The 20,849-nt window shown below is 40.9% G+C and overlaps 1 protein-coding gene across 7 annotated transcripts in view; it reads right to left on the bottom strand.

Annotated features, from left to right (window-relative positions):
* TRPS1 (transcriptional repressor GATA binding 1) overlaps window positions 1-20,849 on the bottom strand; it is a 275,610-nt gene that overhangs the window by 221,338 nt on the left and 33,423 nt on the right. For 3 of the 7 annotated variants that reach the window (XM_019495760.2, XM_006261871.4, XM_006261872.4), the window contains exons 2-3: window positions 4,016-4,174; window positions 651-1,579 (exon numbers count right to left, since the gene is read on the bottom strand). In XM_019495760.2, coding sequence (XP_019351305.1) covers window positions 651-1,579; window positions 4,016-4,052 — 966 coding nt within the window. In that variant the 5' untranslated portion in view covers window positions 4,053-4,174. Of the gene's footprint in view, window positions 1-650; window positions 1,580-4,015; window positions 4,175-8,756; window positions 8,817-20,849 lie in introns of all 7 variants that reach the window. The other 4 variants (XM_019495759.2, XM_019495758.2, XM_019495757.2 and 1 more) reach the window with 3 other exon arrangements.

Here is a 20,849-nt window from a genome sequence, read left to right as displayed (position 1 = left end):
AATCATTATGATAATAACCCCTTTTATAATCAGCCATGGACTTCCCATTGTGTGGAAACATAACACTGTTGTTTTGGCACTAGATCACTTCTGGTGTCACCAGGGCTTGTACCTTATGATGGCTGCAGCTTCAAAATCAATAAGCCAAGTCTTATTCCTAAAGGCCAGTCATCAGAGTCCATAACTACATTTTAATCTGCGGCTAAAATCCACTGTCTACCTGGTTATTTAAAATGTTTATTTTGTTTTGTCTCTCTAGGATACAGAAGTCCTTAGTTAACATGAAATTCCAGGTGGCCTGTTTGCTGCATATGAGCTTTTACTTTTGATTACCACAAAGACCAAATCACAGATGAGGATGTCTACAGGAAAAAAGATGCTTCTTGCTACATTTAAAAAGGCATTAAGTGGACCTCCAGAAATTCTGACACATCATATTTCCTCATCAGGGCAATCATTTCAGTAACTGATAGCAACCAGGGAAGACATAGGGTAATTGGATCTAAGCTTTCCTGTGGCTTAAGTGAGCTGCATGAGATACTTTAATTATGCTAGTGTGAGATGAGAAAGTAGGAGTTGCTTTCTAAGATGGACACCCCCATCCCCAATTGTCTCTGAGGAAGTTACAGAGAGGTATGGAAGATACAAACCTGCACATCATAAGTTCCATTTAATAAGACAGGCCTCTGGGAATTGATATCCTGCAGCACCCCTGAAAGCACAGTGCGATTGACTTTCTGGAAGTCTTTGGAGTGGCTGAACTGCACCATGTTGTGGAGGGCCAAAATTTTAGTGTCGAGCTCAGCATCCTGCCTGGTGCGGTTATGCAGTCCTAGGTGGTACTTGCGGAAGTGTTTGATGAGATCTGTGGGGTCATTCCCATAGTAACCATAACCACAGATGTTGCATTTGAAGTCCTGAAGCTCTGGAGACAGAGGCGCCATATCTGGGTTGTCATTTACCAACAAATCTGCTTTTGATTTGTTCAGCCTTAAACCCCCATCTGAAGGCACTTGTGGGTTTTTTGAGGCCACGGGGACTGGGCTTGAGCCTTGGCCATCAGTTTGACCACTTTGCACTTGCACTGTTTCATCTGTAGCTTTTGGCGACATCTGATGCACTTCGTTTGTCTCCACTGGATCTCCTGATGGGGTAGAGACCACATCTTGGGTGTCATCTGCATCTGATTTTTGAGGAGACTTCAAGGGCTCACAAACTCCCCCAACAGCTGGAGATGACAAAGCCAACATATTTCTGTCTGTCACCTCATCATGAGGGAAGGATGGAACATTTCCTCCCTTATTGTGGCTTTCATAATTGAAGCCAGTCTTTTCACTTAGAACTGAGCTCTTTAAGTCCTTTTTAATGCTGGAAGATGGCTCTTGAACATGTGTGCAAGGATCCTCCTTGTTGTTTAGCTCTGCCGTATCACCCTGGTCAGTGTTTTCTTGCATCTGATCTGCAGAAAATTCTTTTTTCCTTCCAGACTCTTCGCTTTCAGTACCTGTAGATTCAAGGGTCTGTACCTCACCTTCACTTGCAATGTTTCTTAGAGGGGGGTTCTTTTTCCGGACCATATCTATAAAAAAAATGTAAAGGCAAAAAAAAAAAAAAAGGAAAGAAAAGAAAAAGAAAAAGAAAAGAATCACCTATAGAGTTATCAAAATACACAGGAGATTGTTCTGTATTTCAGGATCTAAAACACAGATACAAAATGCTGAATATCAAACTGTTCAGATTCTAGTCAATCAATGCCACACACTGGAACCTGACTTAAAAAACACTGTCATACTGGAAGTGAACTCAACTAACAAAGACCCTTAAATCTTAAGAATAACAACTTCTATCAAAATTAATTAATTAGAGTGTTCATTATTCTTCCTGAGAATACTGGCCAGTTAATGCCGGTAAAAATTTTGAACAACTGATTTTAAAACAAGTGAGGGAGAGGGAATAACCCTGTGGTGTAATGCTAAAATTCAGACATAACGTACTGGTATTTTAACAGAAAAAAAATCTATCATACATTGCCAAAAGTACTTGAACAAGCTGAATCAATACATGTACGCTTACTGTGTGCTTGAGTAAAGATCTATCCAGCAAAATATATGGGAGTCAGGTGAATCTGAGATGTTGATTTTTTTTTTCAGGGGGGGGCGGCACCAGGCAGGGGCAGATTGTATATCCACAGAGTGTGGATAAGTACAAAGGGACACTATACAAATCCATATATGGAACCTCACATATAACAGAAAGAAGGCTACTATTGGTTGCTAACTGAACAGGCTGATACTTAAGTAGAGTGCAAAGCAGCTGAAGTACTACGCATGCAGTTACTGCTCGTTAACAAAACATTTCCTCCTACCCTTTAGCCAAAACTTCCATGCAATGTGCATTTCCAGAATCTGTACTGGATCACCTAGTGATCAGTTTGTATTCATGCACTGAGTATGGGCATGAGACAAATATTCTATAGTATATCCTATGTTCTTATCTTAGCCAGTGATGCATACAATGATGAATGATTTTCAAGCCCTGGCATCTGGTTGAGTGGAAACAGACTGTGCTACCATACATGAGTTTCAAGTTTGGAACTCAGACTTGATCCTGTGCTCCCAAACCAGCAGTGGATGAGAGTATGCGGAGGCACTACATTGATCTGTGAACAGAGAACCACCTCGCAATTGAGAGCAATATGGGATGCTCTCCAAATGGTGCTCTGCACAGACCTAAAGTTGAGCATGATACTTTGAGAAGTGTAGCTGAGGGCGGAGATGAAAAAGAAAAAAAGTCAGCCTTTGTACATCCTCCTATTTACATCTGCTCCACATAAAAGGGCACCATATCCTACGTTGACAAAAACAGCCAGCTTCTAAGGGGAAGTGTTCTACTTGTGTCTAGAGCTCTGCCTTTGTGGTTGAACTGATCCACAAGCACCATTAACTACAACAAGACGCTTTTGCACAAAGTGCCAACTCATATTACATACATTTTGACACTCAGTGTGGTCTTAATTGGTTTCTTAAATGGCTGCTACAGTTCTTCATTTAAAAGGCACATATGCCTATGAGCCAAGTTTCTTTTCCTTCTGTAAAGGATATGCAGGATGAGTATATATGCTAGTGCCCACCTAAATGCATCTTTGGTTCATAAATGCCTATGCAGTCTGAACTATCTATAAAACTATAACAGTCCTTCTGAAACCCATGGCAGCTAGAAGACAGGAAAAGGAGCACTGATTGCATCTGTGAGAGGGTGTCAGAGATATAAAAATCAGGGAACTTCATAGTAGTTTTCACAGTTAAAATTAAACAAGGTTGAATTTAATGTTCTAAAAAGTTCTTATACTAGATCTTTAGATAAGGAGAGCTTAGAGGCCTGGCTGACCTTAAAGGAGAGAATTAGAGAGAAAGATCTGATAGGCTCCCTGCACATGAATGAGCTCCAGGAAAACTGGGACTACATGCACTCCAAATAGACAGGATACCAAGTGTAGATGTCCAGTAACCAACCTCATCCTCCATATCTATAGGGTCAAGTGCATATAGAGTGAACACAAAACAATTCAGCTTAATGGAACATTTCCTGGTACACATTTCAGTCATAAAAAGGGAAGGTGGATTTTTTTCATTTAAGTAGAACTGATTTTCAATTTCAGGGAAAGTACTTTATTTTTCTCTCTTTCGCCTTTCCTTTCTTACTTTTCTTTTTTATTTATTTTTTTTAAGTATCTTGTTTATTTGGTCCCGGGTCCCTATAAAAAGAAATGATACTTTTTTGTTGTTGGAAAACCATTAACTATCATTTTTCAGAGAGACATATTATGTAAATAAAAGCACATTTGCAGTACTTCTAAATTGAGGAAACTCTCCCCTAGCATGTCATAAGTTAGATATAGTAAGAATATGGCCACTCTGAAATTATCTCAAAGACAAATAACAGATTGCTCAATGCTTTATTGTGTGCCAAGAACTTTTAGAGTTAACATTTTCACTTGAAAAAATGGATCACATACTTGTAAAATCATACCCAGCATTGACTTCATAAGGCATGTGGCTTTAGAGTGCTTTTTACAATTATTAATTCTATTAGTCAACTAGCAGGAGGGCTAATGCAATTGTCTTAGAAGACGCACGGAAGACACAGAAGACATTTTGAGAGCTGATCTGTACATCTGTAAAACAAAACAAAAAAAAGGTTTTCCTTCCTAAATTATGCATTTACAATATGGTTTTTACTTAAAAACATTATTATGCCCATTTATTATTCACATGCATCTCTCACTGGGCATTATATCAAGAATTGTGTACTTCAGTCAAGTGTGAGAAGTGCTACATGTCTCTCTCACAGACATACCCACACACATGAGAAAAAATAGTGTTATCATACTAAATTGCCTCAGACATCAGCTGCATCAGAAAAAGATAAAATATATGTTGCAAACGAAGTGCGCATATTGTGCAGGAAAAAACACTCAAAATATTCACTTCTATTAACATATATTCTGAATTGTGGAGAACTGGACAGCTTAACGGGACTGGGAATGGGATCCCAGCTGAGTTTCGAATCCAGGCATGTTGGCAGTAACTAAAAGTAATATGTTGGCTGTTGGGTGTCCTACATGAAATTAATTTGGTAGCATTAGTTTAATTGCTAGCGGGCAAGTGTCCACTGCACAAAAATGCCATCACAATAACAAGGTTAGTGGCAGTCCCAGCAAAGAGGCCAAGTGATGAATAGACACAGAAACTGAACTACCTTTCAGTACTGGTGGTAGTGATATTTCTAAACCAAAGGAAAAGTTTGTAAAGCCTTATCCAAAGCCCCTGCAAGTCAAGGCTAAGATTTTTATTGAACCCAACGGTCTTTGAACTCTGAGAGATTGGAAATGGGATCATGGTTAATTAGGCTGCTGCAGAACACCTGGTCTGCCATAAATTCATTTCCAACCAACAGCCACCTGCATGCAACTAAAATTAATTCCCCTGCTAATCAGCCACTGTGTCCACTTGTCACAAGGAAGGGTAAATCTATGGCATCAGAAGCTACACAGTCTAGCCAATTAAGCAGAGACTACAAGCAACGGATGTCAGGATTACAACACCTTCTGTTAAACTGACTCCCTCTACAGATTTAGAAATTACTCTATACCTCAGTAACCACAACTGTAAAATGGAGGCAATACTTACCTACTCCAAAGGAGCGTCGTGATGACTGATAAGTGAATATTTATGAAGACTACATATTACTATGTTTATCAAGCTATATGCAAAGGATTCCAGCCCCCCAGGGTCAGTTTATTTGGAAACATGTAGTGTGACAAGCATTTATAAATATTTGGGATGCGTGGTCTACAGAACCTACTCCTGCAGCCAAAGCTTTGTGATGGCATGAAGTTCTTCCCTGACAGCGCTTCTTTTAAAATACAGTCAATCCGCTAAATGTGGAAGAGCTCCAACAAAAAGGGCCTTCTTGACCATTCCCAAATTCCAAGGTTGTCACTTAACATAGTGTGTATGACCATTGGGCTCAAAAACAGCGGGCGGAATTAAGGGAAAGGGGGCAAAACACTATATAGTCTTTCAAGCCTACCAAAAAGTTGACACTGGAAGTATGAAGAAAAGCATTCCTATGTCCTGTAATTGTTTTGTGGAAAAACTGAAGACTTCAGCTTCAAATGCTCCATGAACCTTCATCAGATATATTAACTAAATATTTTACTAACTCAACTTTAACTAATAGGAGAATATGCCACATACAAGTAATCTTTGACTGGCTACAAAGACCCAGAACAAGATTACTCTACAACCTACTGTTAGCCTGAAGTCAGCAGAAAGGTAGGGCAAAGTAATATCTTTCAGTTTTCATCTTTTCAGACTCTTTCAGGGGAATGAGTTTCATAGACAACAATTTACTGCATCATCAGACAAAGTAGCATTTGATGAAGTAAGTTGTTGCCTATGAAAGCTCATGAGTCTTCGAATGAGTTAGTACCCACAGTGCCACCCTGCCCTACTTTCTACAATCTACTCAAAAGCTGGTTAGGCAAACACTTCACGAAATAGTGTAGATAAATGAGACTGCACAGTATTTAATAAAGGCAAATGTTTTTTTAAGATAAAAAATATTCAAAGCAAAGAGACTTCATATAAATACTTTATTTGCTTTTACCTCTGCCCCAAATGTTGTCTATGTGATTACTACCAACGCAGGAAATTTAAGTATTGATGCTTTAGATAGTGGTTAATTACTTCTGATCACTACTGCTCACAATGGATCATTTTGTTGCCAGTCATCATTTCATTAGAAGTAATAACTTGTCACCACAGCATGTTGCAGTGAAATGGCAATTAACTCAGGAAAACCCTGCAGTTTTAAGCCCACTTTGATGTATATGCTCTTTTTAACCCAGCAATAGATTTGGAAAGATGCATGACATTTAATGCACAGGCAAACAGATAGCAGGTTCATTCACGGGCCTATGAATTTAGCTATCCCAGGAAAGACAAGTCATCCAAAATGAAACAGAGAAGTGCATTTACATTTAACAGACTGCAACAGAATCTCTGTGCTAAGGACTAGTGGAAATCATACTATTATATATATTGTGCAGTCACACCGAGCTCAAACATCAGACATATTGCCAGAACAATGCAGCAAAAAATCATTAAACTCTCAGTATCTCAGTTTAATAAATGTCTAATACTTACCTAGCTCACAGGAGTGTTGTGTGGCTTAATTAATTAGTGATTGTAAAGCACTTCGTGATCCTTTAATGAAAGGCGCTACATAGCATAAAGTATTATTAAAATCATTAGGACCACAGAAAGAGCCCTGTGGAATTTAAGCCTACATTGTCTGCTGGGGATAGGAGTGATCTTAATATTAAAAAGGAGACTGTCAGACTAATTTTCATAATTTAAAAAAAAAATGTCCTTGTGTTATGATAACACCTTGGCAATAAATAAATCTTCTCTTCTTAATGACATAGTATCATTCTGGTTTGTTACTGCAGAGCTGAGTAAGGCAGCAGGGCTTTTGACACAGATTTGGCTTTCTCTTTAAAAATAAAAAAAGACAGAGCAAGACACATTTTGATGCCTTCCTACATTCGACCCCATTAGGATCCTTGATCACTTGGTGCTCCAGTTTGCTTAGTGTGGTGGCAGGGGGAAAACATCACTGATATTTTTTTTCCCCCATGTATTATTAGAATAATACATTTTTAATGTAAGTTGTATTATATATGTAGTGAAAGAAAAGGTATATCGCACGTAAAGTCATTACAAAAAACACTAAACATGCTTTATCCAAAAAAAATAAGTGTTTTGTTAAAGGTCCCCATCCCACTTAATTATATAAAGCCTATCTCTTTCCCTGCCTCTCCATGCCATAGTGCTCCAATTGTAAAGAATAAGGTCTCTCAAGCTGGAAAACATTTGTCTTATGAAAAGGTAAGAGTTTTTCCCATAAGCATTCCTTGCCTTCAGAATTCATTTTCGAACTACCCTTCATCACAGCCCATCTTTAAAATTTGAAAGGTACCAAAGTAATGGTACAAAGAAGCCCCAAACTCAAAAGCCTTTACATTTTTTGAACGCAAAGCCAACCAATCTTTTAATGCATTAGATACTCAAATCTCTGCTGGCCCATACCCATGTCACCCCACTGACTTCAAGACAACAGGGTACAACTCAAGCAAAATTCAGTCTCATACAGGGGCAGATCCAGGCGAGTGCAGTAGTGCAGTGGCACCTACTTTTGATTCTTGGTCCACCCATTGTTTAAAACTAAGTACCTGGCAGTCGCAACAGCATTTCTACTGAGGCAGCAGTGAAGAAGTCAAGTGACTTCATGGCTCATTATAATCTACCTGATTCTTTCTAAACACTTCATTCCACAGGTGTTAAAAACCCTCTGTCCTTTTTAATGGCTTTGATGTTGTTCTATTAAAGCTAACCTTTCTTCTGCAATTCTGCTATCTGTTAGCTGCTTCTGGTAATGTAACTCCTGTTTCACAACCTTGCAGACTGTTGTTAACTCTAGCTAAAAACCTTAAATCAGGTGTGGAAAACTTAACTCAGGTAAGCATTAACTCAGGTGTGGAAATAAATTTCAACGATACATTGAATGCACAGTCAAGATGTTAAAGGCAGCCAGATTTTGTTTTATGAATATTAATAAAGAAAGGTACATTTAATTCTCATAGCTACAAGACTAAGTAAACAACATATTTTGATTATTTTTTGCCTAATTGGTTGTGGTTTTTATACAGAATACAGCAAATTAATGCACATCCTAATAAAGTTATATTGTTTTTGCTTCACTCTTAAACTAAATAATATAACCCTGGGACCCTAGCTTATTAGTAGAGCATCTAGTTTCTTTTTAACTAGAGAAAAGTATAAGTTGTTTGTGTGATGAGGCACCACACCATCTGCTCCTCCCCCTCCACCACCACTTTTCAGAATCCTAGATCCACCCACTGTCTCATAGCACAATAAGAAAAAGTTATTCCTGTACAAAGGTGATGGTACAGGGTAAAGTTCCTGTCTTTCAGACTTCCTTAATATACTGTTTGCAATAACCCTTCTTTCAATGTTCTTGCTAAAATGTTTGGAGGGTATTGTTTATATACCGGGTACTCTCTCTTCTATGTGTATGCCTAGTCAAAGGCAGCATAAAACTGTACTTCCTAACTAGTTTTGGTCTATTCACAGGAAAACTAGCTATGCAGAATTAACCCCTGGACTTACCCCATTACTACTGAGAGAAAGATGGCTGGAGCTCCTCTTTCACACCTGGAACTCAAGGCCCTAAACCAAGTGAGAGCAAAATGGGTTTAATTACAAACAACCTCAGAATGACTTCCTCCCCCCTGTAGCAAGTAACCTGTGACCAGTTCAAAGGAAGTACAACCAGGGAAGCCAGGACTCTAACAACTGATAGATGGCCCCTGAAATCAATATTTTAAAGCTATTAAGGTCTAATCCTACAACATTTAAGTGGCCAGTCCACTGGGTATGAAATTGCTTTGAGTAAAATGGGACACCTCACAAGAGAGTAAGGATTTACAGGATGGAAGTTATTTTGTAAAAATGTATCTCTGTTATTCTCTGTGCTTTGTATACACCATTTAATTTGTGATTGCTTAAACAATATAAAAAATTCAAGAAAGCCTAAAAATGTATGGCTTATAGGTATTAACTGCAGAAAAGCTACACAAGAGCTACAAAATGATGGATTTTTCCCCCTATCTTCAGACTTGCCAATACAATCACTGAATATCTAACGAGTTGCTTCACAAAATGTTTTAAACTTTGTTTAAAAGTCATGTTTTCTGTCCTGTTCATTCCAATTAAAAATTAATCTTTCTCCTTTGATCATTCTTGATTCTTTAAAAGGTACACTATTGGACATCTTAAATCCTGTCAAAAGAGAAAGTGCCATCACATTCAAACAACTGTCATCAAAGAAATCTCTTATTAATTCACCTCAAATTAATCCAAAACAATCTTTTCTATTAGCATATGCTTCAGAGCATGGGACACATTAGTAGTCATGTGACCACTGAAATAAATCTAAGCTCTTCTAAATCTAAGCTCTTCTATAAGAGAAAATAAATGCTATTTAGCTCACTCGTTTCAGAGAGTTTAAGAGTATCATTTCAAACATATTTTGTTCAAATCTTTGATTGAAACCACTCGTTACATTTTAAACTTGCTCCCAATGTAATCTTTCAGGCAAAATTCCCACTGTATGAGTATGAAAAAAGAAAAAAAAGGATGAAAAAGATTTGTCTACATAGGAAATACAGCAACAGACCTCATTACATCTCAGTTATAGTTACAATATCAAATCTATTACTTTTATCAAGGGTGCCTAATAACGCTACATGTGTTTCATTTTTAACAATTAAAAATAATAAAAAATACAAGTATAGTTAATAACAATAATTTATCTAAGGTGGATAAGCTTTTGGCTGTACAGCTTTTGGATTAGCTTTGTCCTGTCTTCCAACCAAGAATCTCAAAGTGCTTTACAAATATCCATCAATTAAGCCTCATGTAACTTTGTGAGATAGGCAAAGTATGATTACCTCCATTTTACAGAGGAGTAAACTGAGATACGGACAGGCTTGATAGAGGTCAGATACAGGGAAACTGCAGAACCCTGATTTCCCAAATCATTCTGCTCTGAATTCATTCACCTGTTCATATTCCAGCACAGACAGCTTCAACCTGGTACTTGGGAATAGGCCAAGATCATGTAATTTAATAAGTTTCAAAAAGAGCACCTCATGGAAAAGTCTAAACACTTCAATTTATCATGACAGTTAAGGGACAACCTGGCATTTTATTTGTATGTGAATTAATCTCCAAATAGACTAAAAAGGCCATACTTTCAGAGAATATTGTAGCTCTGGTTCTCTGCTCTGAATGTATCTTAAAGCCAGCTTTGTATATCAAAGGTAGTTTAATTTTTATGTATTGATGTTGTTTTGCATGCTCCCCAATCTGTTGTTATTTTACTCCAGAGAGAATTAAAAATGATTGCTTATAGCAGTGAAATAACTGCCTTCCGCCACTCTTAGCTCTCCGAGACAGGCCCAGACCTGAATTTACTAGTTATTGTATTAATTTATTGAGCAAAGATTAGGTAAATTAACATAGGATCTGCCCTACTGGATCATACCAGTGATTAATCTAGTCCAAAGGTTCAAATGCAGTAGACTTTTCATAACTTGCCCTCCTAAATCCCAAACATTAGAGAGTGCTTTGCTTTTGAAGCATGAAGGTTGAAACCCTTCCCCACAAAAAACAACACCACCACCTCATTTATGTTCTATTTGCTATTATAATTCTGGATGTTCATTATCTATATAAACATCTATATCTTTTTAATCCTATTTTGTTCTAGATAGACATCTTGCAAAACACACCATTTGCTTTGAGCAGTTTGAGTTTACTACCTTCTAATTTAAGGAATTTCTCCTTATTCTTACATTAGGAAACGGTAAAAAAAACAGGGAGAATGTAAGATGCCAATTGACAGTCTTTATGCCACTTTATATACTTGTATCATGCCTCCCGTACTCTGGTCTCTCTCTCTTCTTTAAGATAAATGATCACTAACTTTACAGAACTCTTTTCTACATGAGCTTTTCCATGATCCTGATCACTCTCATTGCCTATTTCCCACAATAATAACCTATAATCTCAACAGAAATTAGAATTAGTTACACAAAACCAGAAAGAAGAATGCAGGATCTCTTAATGAGGATATTAGGATACATAAATTAATTCAAAACAGTTTCACAATGATGATGAGCAGTATAAACAAGAGGCAAAAAGATCTGGGAATTAAGAGAATATACACATTTGTAAAAAAACAAAAACATTTATACCCAAAATATTGAAAAATACATATTATGACATGAGTGAGAAGAGGGGTGTGTGTGTGTGTGTGTGTGCGTGTACAGTAATGGATACAATTGTGTGTAGCCAAGGGAATTAATAAAATACTATAAACAGTACCTGAGATTATGATGTACTGCCCATAATGAAAATAATTATACTTAAGAGCTTTTTTCCCATTTTATGTTGCTAGTTTCCAAACAGATCATATTTGGTTTTTTCCCCTATTTCAAGAAGGGAGTGTTATGGTAGAATTAAGAAGCAAAATTATTTGCTAATCCCTTTTGAACATATAAGGAAGCATTGTGAGCATCAGGTAGATTAGAGAAGGGGAGTTCATGGTAATCAAGGCAGATACAATGGAGATGTAGACAAATGTCTACCATGGGAACATAAACGAAAGAAAAAATGTTGGCTATGTTGAAGGAAACGGAGCAGCAGGTTTGGGGACAGCGTGGATGTGAAAGGGAGAGAAAGAAGAATCAAAGACATCACTGAAATTATAGGACTAGGGACAGGAAGAATAGTGTTGTCAACAGCAATGGAGGCAGGAGGAAATGGATAAGGTTAGGAGATAAATAGCTCAATTCTGGGTATATTAAGTTGGAGCTGGCATCAGACCATAGCAGACAAAATGAAACAAAACGTTTTTTTTTAATAAAGACCTCAGAAGATATTTCAGCCTAAGCACGGTCTTACATTTTTGGCTGCTAAAAAGTCCAGTTTTCTCATTAACCCAAACTCCCCTTAAAGACAATAGGAGCTTAGCATTTGGATGACTCAGAACTGTGTTGTATCTAAATGATTTGGCACAGGCACTATACATTGCAATGTTGAGACACAGCATACAGAACAAACATGGTCTCCATGTTCCCAGGCACTGAAATCAGGTATGGATGGAAGTGACTCATTTTTTCTTCTGGGCTGAGGAATGCAATGGAGCCAATCCTACTTCCCTTCAAGTCGATGGCAAAAGTCCCAATGACTTCAATGGGAGCAAGATCAAGAAATTTGGTCACTCCCTGTATGAGTGCCTTCTGCTAGAGATAATGATTGCCATACTAAAAAACAAAAACAGAGCAGACAAACCTCCTCTACCAGACAAGACCAGAAGGGAAATGCTAAATTGATAAACTCAATCTACAAAACCATGATGAATTTCAGCATTCAAGAGAGGGCCAAAAAAATTGAAAGGTTGAAATAAGTCAGCTTTCACTTAGAGACTGATAAAATTGCCTAGGCGAAATGAAAGCATACAAACTGTTGCCAATCATGAAAAGCCGAATCAAACTTGTTTTTATCTTTTATTTAAGGGGAGGGTTGGCAAGAGGACTTGGGGAATAAATGTTCTTCGTTGGGGTTTCAAAAAAGTTCAGATTAATTTGGTTTGAAAGGAAAAGTGAATGAAAGAAATAGGTGATACCAAGGCTGACAGATGAACTATACCTGAAGATTGTGACAAGAGAAGAGACTGCTCATCTTTATATGTTCTTATATACAGGACCGGAAGAAGAAACGTCGAACTATGAAAAGCACACTATTTTCCAGTCAGATCAAGAGCAAGATGTACAGCACACAATAGCTCGGAAATTCATTCCCCTTCTTAAAAGATTTATGTTACAAGCTTCCAAACACAAGATGCACAGGTAAAATAAGGTGACCGAGGGCAATGAGAGTTAAGCCCATTTATATCTGAGCTGTCTTTGGCTTTGGGTGCTTAGACAAACTGAACCTTCGAAGCTTCTGATGTCCCCCCCCACGTTGTTTAGTTTTAATCTAAGCGTGTTTAGAAGAACCCACATTAAAAGCATGTGGGAAGGAGAAAAAGGAACAATCATTTTTCCATTCTGTTCTTTTAAAACAGCAAAAATGGGAGTCTACTCCCTAACGAATGTTGGTACAAGTGAATGACTGGCTAATGTTGCTGCATGCTTTTCAATTTCCATATATTACTATTAATTGGGAATACTACTACATCTGAAGTTATTGTGATGCTTTCAGCAGCAAACTGGATCTTAACTCAGTGTAGAATATTCCTATTTATGCACAAAGTTTATAAAACTTTAACATTTTCCTATTCCTCTGTCTCCCATAGATTGTGAGTTTCCATATATCCCATAGCTATACATTCCAAACACAGACTATTTTATTTAGTAATATAAGCAAGAATTCAGATAAAAAGAAATGCAATGGAAAATGTTTGGCAACATATATGTAAACATTTTCTATACATTTGGGTTGAATCAGGCAGTAACTGATCTTAATGTGTCTATGACAACATTTTCAGTGCTTCTCCACCCAGCTGATTTGGGTCCTAAGAGGTCCATTTAGAATTCTGTATTTCTACCTCCATCAAGAAAATTAACTCTTATGTTAAATGTAAGCAAATCAGGTCTTTGCTTTGCTTTTCTACTGGACATAAATGACCCAACTCTCCATTGTGAGTGGGAGGAGGAACAGCAGCAACCACAACAAAAGAAAGGATTGTGTATTCCCTATACAAAACAGCAAGCTGTGCCTATTCAAGAAAGCTTGGCCATTTGTCAGAAATTAGAGAGCAGACGCTGGAACCCAATATTCGTACTAGGCCAATGCACTTGTGAATTACCTTGCATTCAGAATTTGTTGTTTGTGCTTTATTGTGCCACATACATGGTACTGATAATAACTCAAAAACACAGAGCCATTTTCATAAAGAAACACATGGACCTAGGGAATGGAGAACAACATCTGAGGAGACTCTAAAGATATCCAATAAAATATGTGGATTTGGTGCCATAGTGTTTCACTTCAGTTTTACTGGGAAAGTGCAGCAAACACCGAGTTCAAAAAAGCATGCAGTGTGTCATATCATTCTTTCAGCCCTTTAAGCAATGTTCTCTTATATTCATTTTCAATTGGCACGTGGTACCAGCTTTAGCCCACTTACTGCTGGATGAATATATGGTACCAAAAGTGTTGTTTCTAAATCAGTTTCTTCCTAACTCCCACAACTCCCACAGACTTTTCATGGGAAAATCTTATAATGCCTGTGTATGTGATTCTATGAATCAAACTTCTAGCTTTTGATAGAAAATGTCTTACTCTCCTGGCTTTGATTCTTTATTGCACAGTGGGGTAGTGCCAAAAGCCCTCACATTTGCTTCTCACATGCAGACATCAGAAATTTAATTCAAACCCTGGTAATCTGCCAAGTTCATAAAATGTACAAGTTTAAAAACTGGGTTTTTTCTGAGTTTATATATATTTATATAATTTCCACAAGTGCAAAGACAACATAAGTTAGGCAACACAGGTTACAGAATCCACGTGCTATAATATATAAATGCATATGCGCATCAGAACCACCACTACACCGCCTTTACTGACGAAAATTACAAATGGACAGCCCTAGTCTGGTGAGCACAGAACAGAACTGGGATAAAATTCTGTCCAATTAAAAAGTTTTAGTCCAGAAGAGACAATCTTTATCTGTAGTCCATCCACAGCAGCTCCGCATAGGTTTCACTTGATAGCTACATCTTTATTTCCTTTTAAAATTGAAGCACAGCAAACATCATCTTTCATCCTGCTCTAACCCTTACCTTTTTCAACTACCCCCTTCCTTGACAACAATCTCTGCCACTCTGTTCCCTCTGTCCTCCTTAGAGGAAGTTCAAGAGCTCCCTAACTTCAACAAATATACAATAATGATGTAGAGCCCTTTTACTCCTTTGGGATGTATCCCAGAAACATGGAAAATGCTTTCTTCCTGACAGAAATAAGCAACTGGGTAAAGCAGTTTCTAGGCACCTTTGAGTCTAATAAGAGCACCAAAATGATTTGCAAGGGCTACAAGATGAATTCCTTTAAAATAATGTTATAACCTGTGCAACAGAAATTGGGATGAACATGAAATCTGAAGATGTGGGCAACAAATTAATCCAGCCAATTAAGTGAAGAAGCTGAGAGTCCAGCACTCTCAGATAATAGCAAGGTAATAGCAGCTGAGCAAAAGGATTGCCAAACACAATCCAAATGTCTAAGGCTAGATCATATCATCCTGCTTAGTTAACTGTTAGCCAATCAATGATGATTGTTTCCACTGTGTTCCAATCCCAGTCAACCGGGACTATTTCTGATTTTCCCAATTTCCAAGCAATTTTCAAACACTTACTTTTTTTTCCCTAAACAATCCAATAGAAAATATTTCGTCTTCAAAACAACATGCAATTTTTCTGCAAAATGGGGCTGGTGATATAATACGTGATCTGCTAAATTCAAACCATAAAGCCTTAAACATCTTCTTCATTCCTTTAGCAATGAAAAAAGCATCATATAGAGTTACTTGTACAGGAACGTAAGTCTGATGTTTCTGTGACTGCTGCTTCAAGAGAGTTACAGTAATTTTTAGATTAGCATTAGTGTAAATTTCTTTTCCCCACTCAATCTGGCAGTTAGACTCATTCCATTAGACACCTTGGTTTACAAAAGAGAGAGATGAAAATAGAATCACTTTAAACTTCCCTAAAACTGTTCTTCTGCTAAAAAGTATATATGCATGGTGTCATACAAAAGGCTCTTGTGAGGAAGGAAAACAGCCCAAACTCACGTTGAAAAAAATCTTAATATCATAACTACACAAAGTGATATCTTATATGTAGGTAATGAGAGCACACGTGCCTGCAAGAATATGTTACATCCCACGCTGAGGTAAGTTGATGCACAGTATTCACAAAAATGCAGTATTTTTGAATGTGTGTATGAGACATTCATCTCCTGCAGAACCGGTCCTGTAAGAATCTACAGCACAAACTAAAAAAAGGAGTGGAGATTTCTTTTAAAGCAGTAGCCTCTGCAACACGTGAATCCCACAACTGACAGTTCTTGATCCATTAACAAAAAAACGAGCTTTTATTGCCCTCAAAGCCAGACTATTGTTTGGACTTCCTGTATTCATCCACTAAGTTACAATAGCTCTGGCATCTTCCTTACACAATGAAGCTCATGAGATTTGAACATTTCAGCACTCATGGTCAAGATGCTTCTTTACACCAGCAGTTCTCAACCTTTTTTCATTTGCAGACCCCTAAACATTTTTGAATGGAGGTGGAAATCTTTTTGAATTATAAGTGTGGGTATTCACATACTTATGACGGATTATAGTCACCTTTCACAGACCCCTTAAACATAGTCTGTGCATCCCCAGGGGTCCACAGACAACAGGCTGAAAACCACTGCTTTACACAGGATACATGCTTATGTGTGCAAGCCAAGCTGTGTATTGTTCCTGTTGTGTCTGTTCACAAGGTGGCATGCTTGCTTGACTTATACCAGTAGTGTTCAACCTTCTGGCCCTGTGGGCCAAATGAGTTATGCAAAGCCCATCTGCAGACTGGACTGGGCCATCTGCGGGCCAGATCAGGCCTCGGGACCTGGGACCTACACACCAGAATTGAGACCTAGGGGGGAACACTTCCCCCTCCCACCCCCTTCATGTTGGGATCGGGTCCCACAGGCCCTGCCTGGCCCCCTAGATCATGATGGGACAAGGGCCTCTGCTGTCCCCACCTGGCCTTACACACTGGGATCAGAAACCAGGGGCCAGGGGCTTTCTGTGGGTCCAGAGATTTGGCAGCAGGAGAGCAGTGCCACCATTCCCCCACCACCAAATCTCCACACTCACGGGGAACCCTGCAAGCCAGATGACACAGTGCAGCAGGCCAGATCTGATCCACAGGCTGCAGGTAAGCAGCCCTGACTTACACCAATCAAACCCAGACCTAGGGTATGTCTACTCTGCACTCAGCATCATAAATGCAGTATAATGTAGATAAGGACCATTAGTTTTAAAATACCTACCTCAGGTACTGTTAGAAGTCAGGTTGCAATTTCATGGAGCATAGCATGGGCTGTGAAACTCATAAAAGCTAAGCAAATACTCAGATAATTAATCCAAGCTGAGCTCATTGCTATCAAGTGTTGATTGCTACCAGGACCCAAACTGGCTACTTTAAAGCTAGCTTATGATAAAGTTAGTTTATGTCTATGGTGCTTTTCAGAGATGTAATGTAGATAAATCTAACCTGCAAAATGCCTGAAGTATAAACTGCATTGTAGTACATCTCTCTCTTTGTAAAAGTTTTGCCACGCTATTGTTCAGTGTCTATGTTTACATGTGATCATAACTGTAAACACATGAATGTCAGAAGTATCTGAATAAAAGAGAAGACAATAAGGCTGCATCCAGACAAGCGCAGACGTTTGGTTCCTCGAGGGCAAGTAGCAGCGGTGCACCTTGTGTCACAGCTACTTGTCCCCAGGGAATGCCGGTGCCAAGCGCACTTTGGCACATGGAAAGCAACCCCAGGTGGGGTAGGGGAGGCCGGGGCCAGCACTGGACTGGCCCCAGCAGCCTTACCTGGGTGCCTGGGGGCCTCCCAGGGCTGCAGAGAGGCGATCTTGGTGGGCAGAGCCTGGCTGGCAGCCGCAGCACAGCTTCGCGCAGCCTGGATATCCAGGGGTCAAAAAACTTGCGGACAAAAAAACCCCGAACAGAGCAGTGCACACACAGGCAGCGCTCCCCTGCAGCACAGAGGACACCTGAGTGTGATGTATGAGGAGCCACAGACTTGTTCGTGGCAGCACAAACTGCACAACCACGCTCATCTGGATGTGCCCTAAGAAGGTAAAAGTTTTGAAGTGATTGCAAACTACTGGAAAGAGATTATACTAGGGTTTGTTACTGATAGCTCTCGGCTCCTACCTAATTTGGAGCTCCAAAGCACTATAAGGAAGGAAAGGATAAAGTTTATGCCTGCCTCTCTCTCTCCACTGACAGTCCAGGGGCTGGCAAGCAAACACTGTAATATAAGCTCAAGAAGTGAGGAAAATAGGGTGCACCAATAAAGATTTTCTTGTCCGATACTGATAGCCAATCATTAACCAACCATATAAGCTGATGCTGAGCCGATAACCAATACTTAGTAATAGTGCAAGGCATTTTAAACTACTGACATAAATTAACCTTTTTTTTTTTGGCATGTTCCAGCAGCCTCCTGCATCACATGCATCAACGTCCTGGCAGTCAAAAATGGTGGCGGGAGTGCTTGAACTAAAGCTCATCGAATGAGTGGCACTGCCACCATTTTCAAGCACGGGGACACTGATGCATGACTCACTGCGGCTCTTTAATTAGAGTGGCACTCAGTTGCTGCTCCCCCTCCTTCCCCCGGAGCACATGTAAAAAGTGCCAAGGGGCAGGTGCCTGAGCCTGCCCAGCAGGGCTCAGGGGGAAGGTGTGAGCCTTCCTGACTGCCCAGGGCTGGGGGGCCTCTGAGCCACGCTCCCTGCTTTCTTCCCTTTGCCCAGGGCAGGGCCACGGGACTATTCCAGGCCTGGAGAATCTAGGCCGCTCCTCCCTGTCACAACCCAAGTTGTGAGTTTTTGTTTTGTGTGCTTCGGCACAGCTAAATTGCTCTCCGCTAAATTGTTCCCACCAAATCGCAGCTTCTTTGCACGGTGGAGTTTTCTGCTGCAACAGAGAACCTCGGGTGCAAAAGAAGTTCCCGCCAATTCGTAGCTTTCTTTGCAGTGTGCATTTCTAAGTTGCAGCACGGTGATGCACATTGCAAAGAGTTCCCGCCATTTGTATTCTAATTCGAGCCCCATTATTGGTTTACGTTAAATTATTCACACGTGGCAGCTAGCGATTGGCCTGCTAGCCGTATAAAAGGCTTGTGTGATTTCCGCCCTAGTTGGAGGACTCCACGAACACCAGGAGAAGGAGACTTCGCGCTGTGTGAAGATCTCTAAGCGCTGCGGATCCTCACGGACCCAACGCATTCTAAGCAGGCAACAGAGGTCTGATCAGCCTCTAGCCTCTCCCCGTCGCCATACGATCCTAGACGTATCCTTCCCTGCGCACCAAAGAGACGGATCCACGGAGCCTAGCAAACTTCGTGTGAGTGAGTCTATTCAGAGCTCTTTACCGGATGGACTTTCTCCGGTTGGTCTGACAGGCTCGCGGTTTAAAGCCTCCAACCGGATGGGCTAGAAGAGTGTTCCCAGAGGAACTCTAGTCCGCCTCTCTTCTTTTCTATCCGCAACTGTAACTCAAGCAAGTTTTTCAGCCTGCACCGCGACCATCTCGGTGTAAGTAAACAATCTTAAAATCAACCGTTACGCGTCTGTGCCTAATTCTAGCTCAGTGACCTCCCTCTCCAACCCGGCCTGCCCGGGCTGCCGGCCACAGCCCGCGTGCAGAGCGACGAAAGCAACCCGGGGTCAGACCCGGCGCGCACACTCCCCTGCAGCCGGGCCCCAGGTCCCGGGAGCTGGACTCCAGCAGGGAGAAGGGCCCCTTCCCCTCCTGACGGTGCTGCTGCTAGGGCCAGAGCAAGCCTCTGTGACCCAGGGAAGGCTGAATGGACCCAGCCTCAAGAAGGGCAGGACCCGTATGGGCTGAAGGTAAGGTGACGTATGCTCACCTCTCCTCCATGGCCCCTCCCCCCAACCCTGGCACAGCTGGAGCAGACAGCAGCTGGGCATAGGTGGATGTGGGCTGCCCACTGTGGGTTTGGGACTTTCCATCTGCTGCCTTTGCCCCAGGAGCCCCGTGCCAGCCGTGCGCCCCTGCCCACCCAGCAGCAGGAGGCACAACTCACCGCCCCACTGCTGCCAGGCAAGCAGAGGGCATGCAGCTGGTGCAGGGCTCCCGAGGGAAAGGCAGCAGAGCAGAGATCCCAAGTCCACAGCGAGCAGCCTGCATCCGCCCCATGCACAAATATGAGGAGCACATGCCCCCCATGCCACCTCTGAGGGAAGCACACAGCAACAGGGAACCACCCCCCCCTTTCCTATCCTCCCACACCCCATGGACAAGCCACCCATGGATCAGTCTTGCTCCCTGCCCCAGGCCTGGGTCCCATGTACTACCCTGGCTGGGCAGAGCCCTCAGCCCCTGCCCCTGTCTCAGCTCCTGCCTCTGCCCCACTCCCTCCCTCACCAAGGGGGCCTCGATATGCACCCCCCATGCCCCTTTCCACCCCAGGCCCCTCCCCCTCCGCAGACTTACCTGCAGGTAGCTGCTCTCCATGCTGCCTGGCTGTACTCCTGGCCACGTGCACGGGTGCTGCTGCGCACATGCACGTGGGCCCTGTGTCCTGCTTTCAGCTGCCCCAGGCAGGACCCCTTGCAGGCTAGACTGCTGCCTGCCTGTATGGAGAAACCCTTTGTTTCCTGAGGAAACCCAGGCATCTGGGGGCCCCATAGGGAGAGAGGGAACCCAGGGGCCCTGGCCAGAAGGCATAATTATCATTCAGTAAGCATGATCAGCTACAACAGTCAAAAAAAAGCCAATAGCCAATAATATAATTTCCCTCTTAATCGGTGCCAATCCAATAGGCAACTGATACATCAGTGCACCTCTACAGGAAATATCACTGGTTTAGA

Source organism: Alligator mississippiensis, chromosome 3 (assembly GCF_030867095.1).
Source record: "Alligator mississippiensis isolate rAllMis1 chromosome 3, rAllMis1, whole genome shotgun sequence".
Taxonomy (NCBI): Eukaryota; Metazoa; Chordata; order Crocodylia; family Alligatoridae; genus Alligator; species Alligator mississippiensis.
This window is presented reverse-complemented; position numbering and strand designations above follow the sequence as displayed.